We start from the raw sequence: 18,971 nt of genomic DNA on the forward strand, positions 1-18,971 counted from the left end.
ATTGAGAAATTTCAGCACGGTTGCTACTCTCCCTAGGTGTGGGTGTCCTGCAAAGATGACTGCAAGAGCACAGAGCAGAATGCTCACTGAGGTTAAGAAGAATCCTAGTGTCAGCTAAAGACTTACAGAAATCTCTAACATCTCTAACATCTTTGTTGACAAGTCTACAAAACGTAAAACACTAAACAAGAATGGTGTTCATGGGAGGACACCATGGAATAAGCCACTGCTGTCCAAAAAAAACATTGCCGCACGTCTGATGTTTGCAAAACTACACATTGAAGCTCAACTGAAGTTGGGTGATGCAACAGGACAACGACCCAAAACACGGAAGTAAATCAACAACAGAATGGCTACAACAGAAGAAAATACACCTTCTGGAGTGGCCCAGTCAGAGTCCTGACCTCAATCCAATTGAGATGGTGTGGCATGACTTCAAGAGAACGGTTCACACCAGACCTCCCAAGAATATTGCTGAACTGAAACAGTTATGTAAAGAGGAATGGTCCAAAATTCCTCCTGACCGTTGTGCAGGTCTGATCCACAACTACAGAAAATGTTTGGTTGAGTTTATTGCTGCCAAAGGAGGGTCAACCAGTTAATAAATCCAAGGGTTCACATACTTTTCCCCCCTGCATTGTGAATGTTTACACATTGGGTTCAATAAAAACATGAAAACGTATAATTGTTTGTTATTAGTTTAAGCAGACTGTGTTTGTCTATTGTTGTGACCTAGATGAAGATAACATTTTGTGACCAATTTATGCAGAAATATATTGAGGTTTCACACTTTTTTTTTCTTGCCACTGTATATTGTTAAAGCTAGTTAGGGTCTTCAGGAGCAGTGTTTCGTCTCTGCCGTCAACTCACTGAACAGCTGTGTCAGCCCTCTGTCAACAGGGCCAGATCAGGTTCTCCTCCTCACACACAGCAGCTGCTGGCTCCCTGCAGTGCGGATCTCCGTCACAGTGCTCATTGGAATGGGACGTCACACACACATATGGCCACCACAAACAACGCACTGGTCGCAGCAGGGTGGCAGAAATGACCTCGTACTTGCCGTCATATAGTGTGTCATTCAGATAGAAAGCACAAGTTGATTTTTGGTGAGAGAGTAAGGGATAGTGGGCGGGGTGCATGTGTACTAACTGAGTTCCCATTACAATATGTTGTAGGCTGTGTCTGGGTTTCTTTTTTAAAATGCTATTTGTGTAACAGAGCCATTTTTAGTGTGCAAACCTGACCGTCTTGTCGCAGGTGCCAAGACAATGTAACCCACTCAGTCTCAGGAAGATGGAGTAGGGGGAAGGTGCCCCTAAATGCTGATCTTGGGTCAGTGTAGCATTTCCCCCATTAATGGTTAAGGTTAGGCTTGAGGGATGGAAAGCTGATCCTTGATTTGTACCTTGGGTGGAAACTTCATCCTGGAGCCAAGTAGATTTTACCATGGTCTCAAGACAGTCTAGCCTAGCTGATGTACATGGACTTGTCAATGTACCAGCCCGCTACTTATAGCCTAGGGCCCAGTGTTTCTCAATACTGGTCCTGGTGACCCAACGAGGTGCACATTTTAGTTTTAGCCCTGGCAATAACACAGCACACTAACCCACCTGATTCTACTTATCAACTCATCATCAAGACATGATAAGTGGAAGCAGGTGTGTGCACCCATTTGGTTTCCCAGTAGGGCTGGGAATTGCCAGGGACCTGTGTTGCGATGCTGGTGTTTCTCATGATTCTATATCTATTGCAAGTTGATACTTTGATTTGATTGCGATTCGATGTTCCAAACTCTCTTGCTCACTGCTTCAGAGAGATGAGAGATCATAAGAAAATGGCTTTTGATCAGTCATGGAAATAAGTGCTGAAAACAAATTGGCTCCCTATTTAACCTTTTCACATGTACCAACAAACGGGTGTGATCATTCTACAGCGTACGCTCAAACCAGTGTGATTAGAACGTCCAGTTTCGATTGATGCAACAGTCAGCAATTGAGCTGGCCACACTTTTTTCCCACAAACACAGTCCATACAAAGTTATGTCCTGAATGTGAACAGTTTTATTTTTGGATGTCATGTTCAGACATTCACAGAAATAGTGACAGCAAACACAATCATCTAAACTGGGAAATGTATGCTACATTAGTCCTAGCGCTAACTACGGGAAGATTTACCTATTTAGAGCACTTTCGGCTGACAGAAACCACAATATGAATTAGCTAATGGCAGTTACTATTTATAAATCGGCACATCACAGGTGAGCTCAAAGTTGATCGAAAATAATTCAGTTAAACACTTTCTAGAAATCAAAAGTAATCCGACGATGGGTAGTTTGTGCAAGCTGCCATTTTAGTTTTTTTTTGCGTCAACCAAAGATGAGATGAGTTTGGTCTGTTTGCAGTATGCATGCTCAAGGGGGTGTGTCATCTACGATCATCCACTTTCCTTCATTCACTTCTGGAAGTTTACTCGAAAGATAAGTGAACCATTCCTTCACCTCATAACATCTTTGGTCTGACAGACGTGACACCCAGAATGCATTGTATAATGTCAACAAACATGGCGCCACACATAGCTGGCAAATGGCTTAGCAGTAGCTCATTATAATCAGTACAACAAAATACCAAGAAAGTATTTTACACACATCCTAGGTGTCCATTACAATCTATGCAATAATCAGAATGCATTATTTGTCACCAGTACTTGAAACCGTGAATAAAACTGTGAATACATACTGTATGCTACAGTAGAAACAACACTATACACAGAAAATAAGGCAATTACTTTGATAGCAACTTACACATGTCCAAAGTTATTATTTGTAAGGAAAACAACAATGCAACAATGTGAGCGGCCAGTCAAAATGTACCAGTTTGTGCAAGACTGCAAATGTCTGCATACTTTGTGCAGAAGAAATGGGGAAGGGCTCTTCTCGAAGAGGGAAGCTTGTAGCTTGTCCGGCTAAATTAAGCCTCAAACAACACTGAAATGGGCTACTTCTATTTGAATTAATGAGGAGGCGGTACACACTTCAATTCAAACTGTTAGAAAATAATTGGAAATTGACAAGTTGAAACACAGCCTATAGATAATTTAGCAGGCAGCTCGTTTTAACAGTCCTGTTGCGTAACAATACGACAAATGGTAAATTATATCCCGATGTGTAGCTGTCGATTTATTTTATGCCCCCATCAATTTGGGTCCCCAGGACTAGGATTGGGAAACACTGAGCTAGTTGATGGGCATCCCCATCCATTCCAACAATCAACGTGTCAAATAAACATGTTTATCAACACTAGAACCCAGCCAGGGTATCCATTTGGGGGATTTTAATTTACCGGACATTTGAGAAATTATCGGACCCATATGCATTGGGTGCGTGACCTGATAAGGCTTTCCACCCACGGTGCTCAGAATGACAGAAATCACATTTAGATTATGGTCATTTATATTAACAGAACATGCAAGTCGAGGATGCAACGATGATTCTGACGTGCACTTTGAAGATGTTAGAATAACTGTCCACATTTACATTTCCTCCGCGAAGACAAGTAACCAACAGCAGAATCACTAGCCTGTCAATCTACTATCCCCCACAGTAGAAAGGTTTACCTATTCTATTGGGCACCTTGTCTAGAAATGAATTCCAAACAGACTCTGGGACAGTTGTGAGATGATAGATCCCTAATTCATACAACCAGTAGGCTACATAACAATGTGTGATGCAACAGATCACAACGTTTAGCTTAAAATGTTGATCAACTATTATTTCTACACGTTATAAGCGCAGCAATGCACACAGGGCAGCAAGGAGGCTACTCGCGAATGTTCGTTCCATAATGCAATTAGCGGGATAACCCCGTTGTCAAAAGGGCACCGCACATGCAAGTGGTTTTATGTGACCAAGATGAAAGTATACTTTAGACATGTTTTTAAGAGGGGAGATCTAATATGCAAAAACTAGCACGGGTTGCTAATATGACTAGGATTGTGGCTACTGGGTAGTGAAATAAAGTTTATATGAAATGATTGCTTCCACTGATATGGACTGATTTTGGGCTAAGGCTACTTTGAAGAAAGGTAAGACATGCCTCCATAATATGTATTAATACGTTCAGTTTTCAAACAATTAAGTATATGCATACTGCCTCCAGCTCATTGCAAAGTGGTGTGTGACAGTGATGAAGCCTTCTGTTGCCGATGTATGCGTTTGCTGTTTGAGATGCTGTAGCCGCAGCTCTCGCGCTGTCTGACCGATTTTCCGTTCAAAGGCCCTGTATCTGTACGCTGTACACGTTTGATAAATAAGATGCATAGCGGAATATACTTGTACCTGCGGCAATTGTGCAACATTGAAGGCTCCTTGGCAACATTGGATTCACACTTCTGATATTTTAGAGTTTCTAATATGAAACTGGAGGTGTGTGTCTGATGTCCGAGAGCTATTCTTATTGAAGCTCAGAATTAGAAACCACCACTTTCTGTTGTAACGGTGTCACTGGCGATTGGCTGCGTTGTTTTGCTGCGTGCCTCGACGCTCGCTTGCAGTGCAATGCAGGGCTGCATGTTCATTACGGCAACGAAAAACTATCTAAAACATTTTGCAAAGGAAAAAAATATATATATATCTTTGGACAAGTCCAGGCAGTCTCTCCCATTTTTCTTCTATTTGGTGTCTAAACTTACAGAAACCAGGCTATTATTTACCTTATTGAAATTAGTAGAATTCCAATCACAAATAGAAGGACCCACATTGGTGTTGATGAAAGCAGGTTTAAGTCCAACTCCCAACACATGCGGCTTGAGTTTTCCAAAGACACTAAAGCAGCTCTTTTAATAAAGAACTCTCATCGTCTTTGTCGTGTTTCAACTCGAGCCCCCCCCCCTAATGGGGTGTGAAATGGATTTGGCAAGCGGGAGACTTCCATTTAAATCCCCCTAATTCATCTCTGACACCCCTCTCTGCCTTTTGTTATATTTTTATGTATATTTGTTTTTACGAGTAGGACGATCAAGTGTCTCAGAGGACTCGAGATTTGGCCACCACTCTGGCTGTGTTAGATAGGAGAGTCAGCGTTTTGCCATGTCGCCCGAGCGCTCACTTGTTTCATAGGATAAGGTCCCATTGGAACTCCACTGAGTTGATAGGTGTACGTGTACATAAATGTGTTCTTCTCTTTGTCTTTCTTTCGCCAGCTCCTCATTCTATGTGCCGGAGAATGGAAGGCCGCTGCGCTTCCAGCCACCATCGCTGGAGTTTGGGGCACAGTGAGTTTATTTCTCTCACTTCCTGGTTTCATAGAAAACGATTCATAAACATAAGCCAATGTCAAGACATTGACAAATCCCGTGTTTGGAGCTACTATAACCAACCACCTCATTTTAGACGTACACATGGGTGCAAAAGACACCGACTCCAAATCACAATCCGACAGTTATCAGAGTAATGTGGAAATAGCGTCGTATGCCAAAATCAACAAAATATCTGTAACCTTTACCTAACCATGTCTGGATTATGTCACCGGAAGCCCCCATGAAGAATCACATGCATAGAAAATTATGATAAAAAGCAGTAGAAGTGGAGAAGCTCTCTGTATAAAGCAGAGGGGCCTTTTAAACGCAGAGGAAGCCAAAGGAACAGACAGATGACGACCAAATAAGGTCATGAGCAGCTCAGCTCTCTTCCCATAAGCGCGAGACTGAATAAGGGAGAGGGTCAGACCCAAGGGGAAACGTTTAGAACTCTGCTGTTTGCCTCCCCGCTCCCAAAACAATCACCAGAATAGCGAGACTCTTTGTTGTGCTTGGACGGCTGTCCCCACTGCTACTATTTGCAGCTGAAAAAATGTATCCTCTGACATATTTATTCATTTTTGAGCCATATTCACATTTTTTTCCCTCCAAGGTCTGTTTATTTCCCATTTCATTTTGTTTATCTATTGATCCAAGTATCCAATATATGTATTTGTTAATTATTTCTGTTTCTAAATCTGAGAAATACCCCATTCCTAACGTTTTAACAAACTAGTAAACACTAGGTCCGACCTAGGATGTATCCTCGTCCATACCTTATTGCTTTGGACAATGGTTGCAGTGTTTAAACAATGCAATCCCACGCCCTTGTTTTACAGTGGCATCAAGCAAAGCAGCCATAACACAAGCACGCCAGCACAAGGTGTTAAACTCAACCTCATCCCCGCCCACTAGCCTTGCTAGCCACTCGCTAACTAGGCTAACCCAACAGCCCAGTAATTTCAGCAATGGCAATATACCGTGTTTATATGCAACATTAGCACACCCTCCTTTTTCCGTTTGCCAGGCAGCACAGAGTGAACCAGGCATGCCCAAACAGACCTTTTATTGACCGAAGATGTGTCCCAAATGTCACCCTCTTTCCTATATATTGCACTACTTTTGACCAGAGCCCAGTGGCACCCTATATAATGCACTACTTTGACCAGAGCCATATGGGCACTCTATTCCCTATGTGTAGTGCACTACTTTCGCAGTATTTACTCGTCATCCCGTAGTTTAAACATACAACAAACCCCCCTGTCCCTACTACAATGCAGGTCCCCAGTCATGTGATACGAGTGGCTAAGACAGGCAGTAGCTTCGCATAAAGAGGATGGAATTTCTGCTGTCTTTTGCCATCAGTGTTGAATTGAGGAAACATCTAGATTAGAAAATAGGCAAGGTTAAAACTCCTCTATCTGTTACTTAATCACGTTAGGAAATGGAGTTTGACCTATCCAATGACTTTACGTTGTACAGTAGCTCTAAAAGTTACTATCCAGTGTATTTCTATATTCCTGGCTTATGGTTATGATGACTCTAGCATGAGGAAAGCTTGCACCTGCAGCTATTAAGTTTATCTGCAAACCTCTCCTTTAAGAGGGACACAGGTGACTCCTGCCTTTGTTGCTGTGCCCCCTTTTTTATTCCAAACGCATCAAAATATTGAAAGGCTAAATGGAGAGCGCTAAGCAAAGCTCCAAAGGTCGCCATAGACCTTTTAATAGCAGGCTGCGCTCGCTTCGTTTTTGTGGTTGATCTGAACTATGTTACGTTTTCTCCTTTGATGTCTGCCCCGGAGAAGTGTCAGAGGAGCAAAAGTGACTTCCTCGTTTCTAGGAAGTGCTAACTTGTAGTCAATAAAATGGTGTAGGGTGAAGTTGCCCCTAGATACTGATCTTGAGTCAGATTTGCGTTTCCCCCCGCTAATGGTTAAGGTAAAGGATTGGGGGAGGGAAGTGGAAGCGAGAGGAAACATCACTATTAAAGGGACATTTCCAGCTCATGGTCAAGTGTTGATGCTATGTCAGTGTTGACACAATCGGAAAAACTTTGCCCTGAAGTTACTCTATAACTACAGTGGTAACTAGAATGTAATCATGGTGAAACTGCAAATGAGGTAACAATGTCTAAATTGTACTTAAACAAAAGTTAGTTTCATAGTAGTTTAGAAATATTACTTTGTCGATGTCCAATTGCGATAAAGTATTCTACACTGATTAAACAGCATGATCATTACACAGGTGCACCTTGTGCTGGACCCAATAGAAGGCCACTCTAAAATGTGCAGCATGGTCACACAATGCCACAGATGTCTCAAGTTTTGAGGGAGCTTCCAATGGCATGCTGACTGCAGGAATGTCCGCTAGAGCTGTTGCCAGATAATTGAATGTTAATTTCTCTACCAACGTCGTTTTAGAGAATTTGGCAGTACGTCCGATTGTCATCACAACCCCTAGACAACATGTATGGCGTTGTGTGGTGGGCGAGCAGTTTGCTGATGTCAACGTTGGTGGTGGTGAGGTTATGGTATGGGCAGGCATAAGCTACAGACAACAAACACAATTGCATTTTATCGATAGCAATTTGAATGCACAGAGATGCCACGACGAGGTCCATTGTCGTGCCATTCATCCCCCGCCATCCCCTCATGTTTCAGCATGATAATGCATGTCGCAAGAATCTGTACACAATTCCTGGAAGCTAAAAATGTCCCAGTTCTTCCATGTTCTGCATACTCACCAGACATGTCAAGCGTTGAGCATGTTTGGGATGCTCTGGATCAACGTGTACGACGTGTTTTCAGTTCCCGCCAATATCCAGCAACTTCGCACAAGAGGATTGGGGCAACATTGCACAGGCCACAATCAACAGCCTGATCAACTCTATGTGAAGGAGATGCGTCACGCTGCATGAGGCAAATGGTGGTCACACCAGATATTGACTAGTTTTCTAATCCATGCCCCCCCATTTAAAAAAAAATATATATTTTTTTTGTTTTTGTTTTTTAAGGTATCTGTGACCAACATATCTGTATTCCCAGTAATGTGAAATCCATAGATTAGGGCCTAATGAATTCATTTCAATTGACTTATTTCGTTATAGGAACTGTAACGCAGCAAAATCTTTGAGTGTTGCATGTATATTTTTGTTCAGTATAGCTTGATGTTTACTATGCCTGGATAGAACAATGAGAGGTGCTTGTTGTGTCCATCTCTCTCCATCTCTATCTCTCTGTAGGCCACTGGGGCTGCCAAGAGCTGAAACCATATACATACACAACCCCAGCCAGGAACTTCCAGTGACACTGCTGTCAATGTTTACATCCAGCGGACATTTTCACATGCCTTCGTTCCACAGAAGGGTGAGTGTGTGTGTGTGTGTGTGCCCTCCCTCGGACACTCCCTCCCTCTCTCACCCAACCACACCCCTCTGCATCCAGTTTCTCGCAACAATCTCTGTTTTGTTTCTCTCTTTCTCTCTCACACTGTTTTTTCCTCTTTGTCTACCTCTCCACTCCCCCTTCTTTCTCATGTCAGTCCCTTGGGCCACCAGTACAGCTATTTAAACTCTCAAACTGCCATTGAAACCCACAGCATTTCCCTGCTCTGCTTAGAAAATAAATCAAGCACAAAGTTGCATCAGTCTGACAACAGTGCATGTTACATCCTTGCATATCACGTTTTCTCCTATCGATTCCATGCTGAAATTAACCCACAAATCATTCTCTGCATGATTCTCATAGAAGGGGTGGAAGTTGTGTGCCTCACCAGCATACTACAGAGTATGAAGCCATGCTAGTATGGACATTGTAACGTAGTCATTGCCTTTCAGTGAACCCTGACCCCGTGTCCTCTCTGCTTTCAGGTAATCCCACCCAGAGGGAAGGCCTCATTTAAACTGGTCTTCCTACCGACGGAGGAGGGCAACGTAGAAAACTCATTATTTATAAACACATCGGCCCACGGGGTTCTCTCTTACCAGGTCAGTAGTGATATGAGCATATGATACTAATGCTCTCCGGTCTATGTCGCAAACGGCTCCTTATTTACTGCACTACTTTTCACCAGTGCCTGTATGACTGTGGTCAAAAGTAGTGCGCTATGCCTCGCAGTGCTAGCTGTGCCGTTAGAGATCCTGGTTCGAGTCCAGGCTCAGTCGCAGCCGCCCGCGACTGGGGATACCCATGGGGCGGTGCACAAAACGGCCCAGCGTCGTCCGGGTTAGGGGAGGGTTTGGCCGCAGGGATGTTCTTGTCCCATCGCGCTCTAGCGACTTCTGTGGCGGGCTGGGCGCAGTGCACGCTGACACGGTCACCAGGTGTACAGTGTTTCCTCCGGAACACATTGGTGCGGCTGGCTATCGGGTTACGCGGGCATTGTGTGACGAAGCAGTGCAGCTTGGCTGGGTTGTGTTTCGGGGGACTCACGGCTCTCGTCCTTCGCCTCTCCCGAGTCCGTACAGGAGTTGCAGCAATGAGACAAGACTGTAACTACCACTTGGATACCACGAAATTGGGGAGAAAATGGGGTAAAAGTGTTTTAATAAAAAAAAAATATATATTCCTGCACTATAGACTAGGGTTCTATTTGGGACTTATGCCCTGACCCACAGCCAGGGATCTGTTTTTAATATGGACTCAAAAAGAACATTGTGTGCTTGGTGGAAGGCATGTTGAAGTTAGTTTTGCAATCGTTTTGAAACACAGGAAGTAATGGCTGTGATGTGATATTTGGCACCTTTGACCCCTGACCTTTTAAAGACTCATCAAAGCAGATGGGTGTTAATAACAGAGTGACATAAATGCCCAAAGCCCTATTAATAGTTAAATCAGCATTCGTTCATGGTTCTTGGCAGGGAGGGAAGGGTGCCTAGGCCTAAATATATTCTGTTTATCAGTGAAAAGGCACAATTTAGTACACCCAATCATTAAATAACTTTAGTTTCCTTTAAATATGTGGATTGTGTTTATTACGATGATTCACTCTCCAGTGTTGTATACATCATGGCCACTATTAGCATAAGCAACATTAGCATGCGACCTTGGATTCATTCACACCCTTTGATTTAATATTCTGTGGTCTAATCAGTCCCTTTACAATGGCCAAGTAAACAAACCTCCACTTTTGGATTGCACACTCTTCTGACACATTAGACATCTCTCGAGGTAAAATAAGTAATTTCTGTCATTATATAAACTGTCCCTTTAACAGTGATGTCCTTTCACCCAGGTTTTTGGTTTGGGCGTCCAACGGGGCTCATTAAATGGGGTCAATAGGAAGGACAGTGTCCTCATATTCCCCCACATCCAGAGCATCAAGCTAAGCCAAACTCAGGTACGTCCATTCAACTCAACACACTTGATTTATTGCCCAACAGGCAATTGTTCCTGGACAAGGAAGTCAACAGACATGTGGCAACAGGATACATATGTTTACCACAGTACTATAAAGACTTACACACATGCCATAACAACAAGCAAACACATTTACCACAGAAAACTTGCTAGCATGGCCCTCTGCCCTGCTCTGCAGTGTGCAGGCCTTGCTGTATTGTCAGCTGCTGGCTATCAGATGTCAATCTTCCCCTCTTTGCCAGTCCCAATACAGAGAGAACCCAACACAGAGGCATAAACACACACTTACATGAGGCGTACGCGCACACACAAGGTATATACACATTCATGCATGCACACACATGATCAATCTCGTTCATATTTGTGTATACACAATCACACACTTGTGCACACACACACACACACATACACACACACGCACGCGGAGCATGAAAACAGTCCCATCACACACGCACTCGCACCCACTTTTAAAAACATCAAGGGAAGACGTGAAAGCGACACAAGGCTTCTTCGGAGGAGCGTTACCCTCGGCAACAGGAAGCAGGTGGCAGTTACAAAATGTCAGCCTGGCTGCGTTCTCACAATCACTCAGACTTGCTTCTAGTCTTTATTTAAACATTTTTTGCAAGATGGTTGTTTTTGTTGTTTCTCAGTATGCTTTACTTAATAAATCGACCACTTATTTTGAACACGCTCTTCTGTTACAACACTGAAGTTTTACAAAACAATTTATGGGCTGCGTCTTAAATAAATGCCCCCCTATTGCCTATATAGTGCACAACCTTTGATCAGTGCTCCTATATAGAAAATAGGGTTTTGTTGAAATAATGCACTATAAATAGAATAGGGTGCCATTTGGGACAACCATAGTTACTTCACTGATCTGGATATACTTTTATGCGAGGTAGACAGGCGTTGTGAGAGTAAAGTTGTTCCTGTACGGTGTCTGTGGTTTGTGTTGCTGTAACACGGCCTGTTGAGCTGCTGAACATATGAACAAGTTTAAATATAGACAGAGTTTTGGCAGCCAGATTCAAATTTAGTTCCCCCTTCCCTTTATTTCTTTACACCCTGTCACTGTATTTCTGTCTCACTTTCTATCTTTATTTCTCTCTCTGGCTCTTTAGTGGGGAGGTTGAAATGAAGTCTCTCTCTCTCTCACCAAGTCATTGGACGAGGTTACTGTTATTTCACAGTGTGTACTGGAGCTTTGAGCTCACCACCACTTTTGATATTAAATAACGCACTACGCACCAATCCAAATACACTGTCATGTATGAATACTGTCACCTAAGTATAAGGTCTTGACTAGTGAAGACTTGTGTCAAAGAGATCTGCCTTGTAGTTGGGATAACCTATAGGTCATGTTGATAAATCAATAAATCAGTTTTGAATTTATAAAGCCCTTCTTACATCAATAGTTGTCACAAAAGACTTTACAGTAAATAACCCGGTCTAGAACCACAAAGGTCATAGGGTTCAATGACTCAGGGCAATGATGCTGGTCATGTACACCACCTTTCAAAAGTTTGGGGTCAATTAGAAATGTCATTGTTTTTGAAAGAAAAGCTCATTTCTGTCCATTAAAAAAACACAAAATTCATCATAAATACATTGTAGACATTGTTAATGTTGTAAATGACTAGTGTAGCTGGAAACGGCTGATTTTAAAACAATTTAAAAAAAAAAAAACATTTTAAAATCATTTTTAATGAAATAACTTCATAAGCATAGAGGCTCATTATCGGCATCTATCACTCCTGTGTTCCAATGGAAGTTGTTTGCTAATCCAAGTTGATCATTTTAAAAGGCTAATTGATCATTAGAAAACCCTTTTGTAATTATTTTAGCACAGCTGAAAACAACTGTTGTACTGATTAAAGAAGCAGTAAAACTGGCCTTTAGACTAGTTGAGCATCAGCATTTGTGGGTTCGATGTCAGATGTCAATCTGGCTCAAAATGGCATGAAACAAAGAACTTTCTTCTGAAACACGTCAGTCTATTCTTGTTCTGAGAAATGAAGGCTATTCCATGTGAGAAATTGCCAAGAAACTGAAGATCTTGTACAGCGCTGTGTACTACTCCCTTCCCAGAACAGCACTAACTGTCTCTAACCAGAATAGAATGAGGAGTGGGAGGCCCCGGTGCACAACTGAGCAAGAGCATTAGTGTCTAGTTTGACAAACAGACTCCTCACAAGTCCTCAATTGGCAGCTTCATTAAAACTTCTTCAGGATTGGTGGGTGTGGTGGTTCATTTCTTTACTATCAAATGAGGAGAGACACTTATCACACAAGTTCGAGTTACACTTAAACTAAATCGACTTGTCAACGATTCACCATTTCTAATGATCCGTTGAAAGTGCCGAGACAAAAGTACAAAGGTCTTTTATAGCCAAGATACACCCCTTTCAACCTACATGACGAACAACAGATACATAGAATGGGTCACAAGGTGAGACCTTTTAAATGAGAAAGGAGTATCCCGTAGCCAGATAGGATTCGCTATAAATGATTGTTCAGTTTTTTCCCTAAGACGAGGTTCCTATCTCATTCCTGTTACTCCTAGCACAAAAACACCAACTCAACCAATGGCATAAATCAATTGTCAACTCCAGACACTACCACACACACCCCCCAAGGCCAAAGGAGGGTGTGACTGGCACACAAACATTGTGGAAACCACTAATTGATTCCCCATTAATCACGCCATCTCTTCACATGTTTTAGAATAGATAAAGACACATTCACATGAAGACAATGTTCTCTCCTGTCCTCTTCCCTTTCTGATATTCTGCATAGCACCAGGGACATGTGAAAGACAAGCCTGACCTCTCCCCTCTCTGGGCCCCAGGTGACTGAGCCCTAGCTGAGGGAAGAAGTGCAACTGCCAACACTAGAGTCCAAAGGGATACATTCTAATAACAAGTATATCACATAAGCATATTATGCAGATAAGACATCTTAATTATCTATGTTACCCAACTAATTCTGATTCATCCGCCACATGCGTCCCCTGCGGGACGGTTGAGTTAACGTAGGCTAATGCGATTAGCATGAGGTTGTTGTTAATTGAGTGCATGTAAACTTCTGACCCACTGGGAATGTGAAGAAATAAATAAAAGCTGAAATAAATCATTCTCTCTCCTGTTATTCTGACATTTCACATTCTTAAAATAAAGTGGTGATCCTAACTGACCTAAAACATGGAATTTTTACTAGGATTTAATGTCAGGAATTGTGAAAAACTGAGTTGAAATGTATTTGGCTGAGGTGTATGTAAACTTCTGACTTCAACTGTATGTTACCAATGTTTTGCTTAATATAACCTCACAATTAGTTTAGTTTGTTATTTATGCTACACATGCCTGTATTTATTTCTTCACTAGTCCCATTAGACTTCCATCTAAAAGAGTGGTGGATTAATGAAACTGCCTTTTAATTTATTTAGTCTAATCAACATGACCTTTCCAGCTATTTGTCTCATCAAAGAGCATTGGAATGAAGGCTGAGTTATCAACCTCATTGATTGTAAGTTTCTACCATTGACTCTATGTTCTCTGTTACAGGAAGATTCTTCCAACATCACTATCCTGGGGCTACTGCTAGAGTGCAGTTTACCCAAGAGCATGTTCAGCCAGCCGCAGGTACTGGGCATCTCATTACTTTTTAAAACCAGCGTTTTCACTATAATGTTCTCAGTATGTAAATTGAAAGACTGAAATATGCTTTATATTAGTTCAAAATTGAACACGCTACCAAAATCGAAACACAGACGCTGCCAGACTCAACAGAAATGCATGTGTACGACCACTTGATATTTTCGAGGCAACCTATTTGTGTTTTAAAGGCAAAACGTTTAAATTGCAAAGTCCTTATTCCATGCTAACTGTAAGAAAAACTTTGAGCGTTGATATTACAGGCATTTTCATAGCACTTATGGCCGTTAAAGTTTATTTTCTTTTTTTCCAACTATTGTCAGCACGAGTGCTGACTACTCCTTAACTGTGTGTACTCACTATCTTCTTGGCTTCACCATAAATCACAAGGGTTATTCTCCTGTAGTCAGTTATTACCTGTGTCACATGAATTGGGGCTCTAAAGTCTACTGCAGAATCATTGCTCATGAAATTGTTTTGAAGGATTATGTGTACAGGACATCTGAGTGAGCTGCGGTGTTGTGATATCTGACTGCAGTCTGGTTCCTCAAGAAGCCCCAAGGACAGTGAGACCACTTGCTAGGAACATAATTGCGTCCTCGCGAGACCTTTTAATTGGCCGGTAGCTTCCCTAAACACAGGTGGCGCAATCGCCACCAATGACGCAAGCCCCTACACACCACTCTATCGCTCAAACCTAACCCAACTTTGTTTTGTTTGTTTTTTCATAATGCCTTGTGAATAGTTCTAGTATGGTGTAGCCTGGTCCCAGATCTGTTTGTGAAGTATAGCCAACTCCTATGGTCAGGGGGGATAAACACTAATATGGCGTCTTCAGGAAGTGGCCGGTAGTCTATCTGTTGTATCCACAGGGGCTTGGTGTTTGTTATTGTAGGCCCAGGCCCTGTGGCATCTAGCCAGGGATAGATAGCTGTCTGTTTCTTAAGTCCAGGCCTGAGTCGCTCCTACTCCTAAAACGACAAGGCCTGGTATGAGCCAGGCTTTGCACCCCTCAGATACGGATCTTGCCAGATTAAAGGGGGGTTAGTGGGTTAGGTACAGTGCTGAGGGACTGAAGAGAAGCAGCTTGTTGCCCATTGTTCTGCCTCTAGCTGACTATGTATATACTGTGTGTGTGTGTTTGTACACGCATGCACACACACACACACACACACTCTTTTAGTATACTCCCCCTTCATCTCTTCCTCGTTGACATTTCTTACACAATTTTACTCATTTGTCTCTCCTTCTGTCCCTCTGCCCCCCTATCGCTCTCCACGTTCCACTCTCCCACTAATCGCTCTTTCTACACTCCTCTTCATTCTCTCTGCTCTATTCAACCAACCCCCTCCCCCTTTCTCCCTCTTTGCTCCCTCTGTGTAACTGGTATGCCTTTCCTGCCGTTTCCCCAGGGGTCCTGCTTCCATAGCGTTGAGGACCATGCGGCCGGGGTAGAGCAGCGACTCAACCTCCAGATCAGGCTGTCGGAAAGCACAGAACGCCCTGCTGACCTGGACAAGCTCAAGCCCTACATCATCGAGCACATCCTGGTCCTGTTGGTCGCCCCAGCCACGGGCCGCGGCTCCGCCAATGGTGGGTGTCGGGGCTAGGGGACTAGTTTTTGGTGGTGGAGGTGGGGTAAGGCATGAGAGCTAGGAATAACTTAAAATATTTTAAGGATGTTGGTTGGTTTTAATACAGAATGTTGGTAGTCTGCGGGTTTAGGGTCCTTTGTACCCCACCTAAAGAAACATCTGGGAGAAACACTGATTCGGATTTGGGAGCCTTACCACTGCTGAGCCATTGAGCATATTACCACAGCTAGTTGTAGAATCAAACATGTCCTTCCCCAAATTCTCATCTTAACTATTAAAGGGGAAACGGCAAAACTGATCTTAGATCAGCCCATCAGTGCAAGTTAATCCTGTATCCTCATCACCACCACACCCCATATTACATACACAGGACCGTTAGTGCTCCCTTATCAAGGCCGGACTATACTCTGTAGAGTAGGCTACATCTCCCTGCTAGAATATCCCTATCACACCAGGCCTGTAGATTGATGGTAGATTAACATTGTGTTTGTCCCAAATGACACCCTATTCCCTACATAGTCCACTACTTTTTTACCAGATCACATAGGACTCTGGTCAAAAGTAGTGCACTATATAGGGAATTGGGTGCCACTTGGGATGCAACCATTGTTTACAGTTTGGTACTAGGGGCCAGACATGGGTGATTAGATGTTCTTTCCTTGTTCTTTTGTCCACCGACTTCTACATCATAAACAACTAAGGGATGTTTTCCTGGCTTTCTCCATTTACATTTTAATCTAATAGTAGACTTAATCTGGGTCATGTCAGTTTACAAAATTGTATTTCTGTGAAACAGTACTAAAACGGTGAACTTAGTGACTCCCATTGAACGGTTGGTCATTCATTGGTTTGCCAATACAACGCTATCGATGGAGGTGAAGCGTGAACGGTAAAACAAGTACTTTTCAGCCACAGTCTCACTTGCAGAGAAACCTGCGGTTGAAAGGAATTGCCCTAGGGAATCAGCCCCGACGTGTCGGCTCAGCACTTTCGCCCACCCAACTGCTGCACTGCTGCTGTAGAGTAGAGCACTCAGGGTTTTATGATCACAGCATACTGTAAACATAATCACCTCCTTTCACTTAGTGCTACTGTCCAGATCAAACCCGAACTGAAACCACCTAGTGAGTAACATTAGATCTAATTTTAAGTTAATTGTCAGTCATCTGTCCTCCTGTGAGGAGTGTTATCAGTCATCTTTCGTCTCGTGTACAAAATATGTGATTGGCATGCATGAATGGGATAGATGGGGCATTTACCTTCTACCTTGGAATGGGCATCATAGAGCATCAGCGTTACGCCCTTAGATTCTGTGCACGGCGTACAGTCACAGTACCTAAGAGGATGTCAAGTAGCCCTGAAGATTGCTTTGTTATTGACGGTCTGTCTTAAGGTGGATGTATCCATTTTGTGTGCGTAGTGACACCTACTGGCGACAGAGAGAAATGCAATTTTCAGTGTTTTGTTGGGCAGCAGTACAGTATTTATTCGATTCTGTCAATAACATGTCATTAACCTATTATGTCTTTATTCTGTCCCACAGGGGAGCCAAAAATAGGTATTTATATGTTGAATTCAGGAGGAAAGAAACTTTATGTTAAGGTAAGTTTCTGTGCTAGTACTCAGAGTACTTCTATGTAGTCTATTTAAAATGTATTCAGTATTACCCATGCAGGAGTTTATATTGTATATTTTTTTTTATTAGGAAATACAGTTGCTATCCAAAGTGGACAGCACTCTGGAGTTCAGCCCAGTCCTGCTGAGAGCAGCATCAACAACAAACTTCACAGAAGTGGCTACGCTAGCCTGCAGAGGTACGTTACAATGTCAAGGTAGAGAAATACTGGTTCTGTTTGCCATTTGTGGTAATAATATCGATATCTTAAAATAAAAGGAAAACCTGCAAATTGCTCTTGAAGTATCATCATCAAATTGTTCCCACACACCTGCAACAAGCAAACTCAGCTGTGTGACATCTTTTCCTATTGTGCTTGTGAGTTGATAGCATGTGTGTATATTTAAGCAATAAGGCCCAAGGTTGTAGTACAGTGCCTTCAGAAAGTATTCATACCCCTCGACTTATTCCACATTTTGTTTTTACAGCCTGAATTCAAAATTAAAGTGCTTTTTTTCACCCATCTATGCCCAATACCCCATAATGACAAAGTGAAAACATGTTTCTAGACATTTTTGCAAAGTAATTTACATAAGTATTCACACCACCGAGTGAATACTTTGTACAAACACCATTGGCAGTGATTACAGCTGTGAGTCTTCATGGGTAAGTCTCTAAGAGCTTTCCACACCTGCCCATTATTATTTTCAAAATTCTAGACAACCATTTTTGGCTCTTGCCATAGATTTTCAAGTAGATTTAAGTCAAAACTGTAACTCAGCCACCAAGGAACATTCACGGTCTTCATGGTAAGCAACTCCATTGTAGACTATTCCTTGTGTTTTAGGTTATTATCCTGCTGAAAGGTGAATTAATCACTGTGTCTGGTGGAAAGCACACTGAACCAGGTTTTCCTAGAGGGTTTTGCCTGTGCTTAGCTCCCGTTCCATTTATTTTTATATCCTGAAAAACTCCCCAGTCTTTAGCAATTACAAGCATACCCATAACATGATGCAGCCAACACTATGCTTGAAAACGCAGAGAGTGTACTACTGTATTGGATTGGCCCTAAACATAACGCTTTCTATTCAGGACAAAAAGTTGATTGCTTTGCCATATTTTTGTTGTTGTTGCAGTATTACATTAGTGCCTTGTTACAAACAGGATGCATGTTTTGGAATATTTGTATTCTTTACAGGCTTCCTTTTCACTTTGTCAATTAGGTTAGTATTGTGGAGTAACTGCAATGTTGTTGATCCATCCTTAGTTTTCTCTTATTACAACCATTTCACTCTGTAATGTTTTTAAAGTCACCATAGAGTACCACAGTATGAGTCATAATAACCATTAAACCTAGCGGTCAAACAGGGAAATGGTTCCAATCGTTTTTCCACCACACATTTTTCCCATCAGAGATTTTAGAAACACTTAGTGAGGGCTGTGTTTCATGT

The 18,971-nt window shown here is 42.4% G+C and overlaps 1 protein-coding gene across 5 annotated transcripts in view; it reads left to right on the forward strand.

The window, feature by feature from the left end:
* Window positions 1-18,971, forward strand: part of LOC139418789 (transmembrane 131 like) — a 90,227-nt gene that overhangs the window by 43,044 nt on the left and 28,212 nt on the right. For all 5 annotated transcript variants that reach the window (XM_071168496.1, XM_071168499.1, XM_071168498.1 and 2 more), the window contains exons 4-11: window positions 5,197-5,268; window positions 8,536-8,659; window positions 9,163-9,279; window positions 10,527-10,631; window positions 14,221-14,298; window positions 15,723-15,903; window positions 17,449-17,507; window positions 17,611-17,719. In XM_071168496.1, the coding sequence (XP_071024597.1) occupies window positions 5,197-5,268; window positions 8,536-8,659; window positions 9,163-9,279; window positions 10,527-10,631; window positions 14,221-14,298; window positions 15,723-15,903; window positions 17,449-17,507; window positions 17,611-17,719 (845 nt within the window). The remainder of the gene's footprint in view (window positions 1-5,196; window positions 5,269-8,535; window positions 8,660-9,162; window positions 9,280-10,526; window positions 10,632-14,220; window positions 14,299-15,722; window positions 15,904-17,448; window positions 17,508-17,610; window positions 17,720-18,971) is intronic.

The sequence above is a fragment of the Oncorhynchus clarkii genome, chromosome 10 (assembly GCF_045791955.1).
Source record: "Oncorhynchus clarkii lewisi isolate Uvic-CL-2024 chromosome 10, UVic_Ocla_1.0, whole genome shotgun sequence".
NCBI classification, from domain to species: domain Eukaryota; kingdom Metazoa; phylum Chordata; class Actinopteri; order Salmoniformes; family Salmonidae; genus Oncorhynchus; species Oncorhynchus clarkii.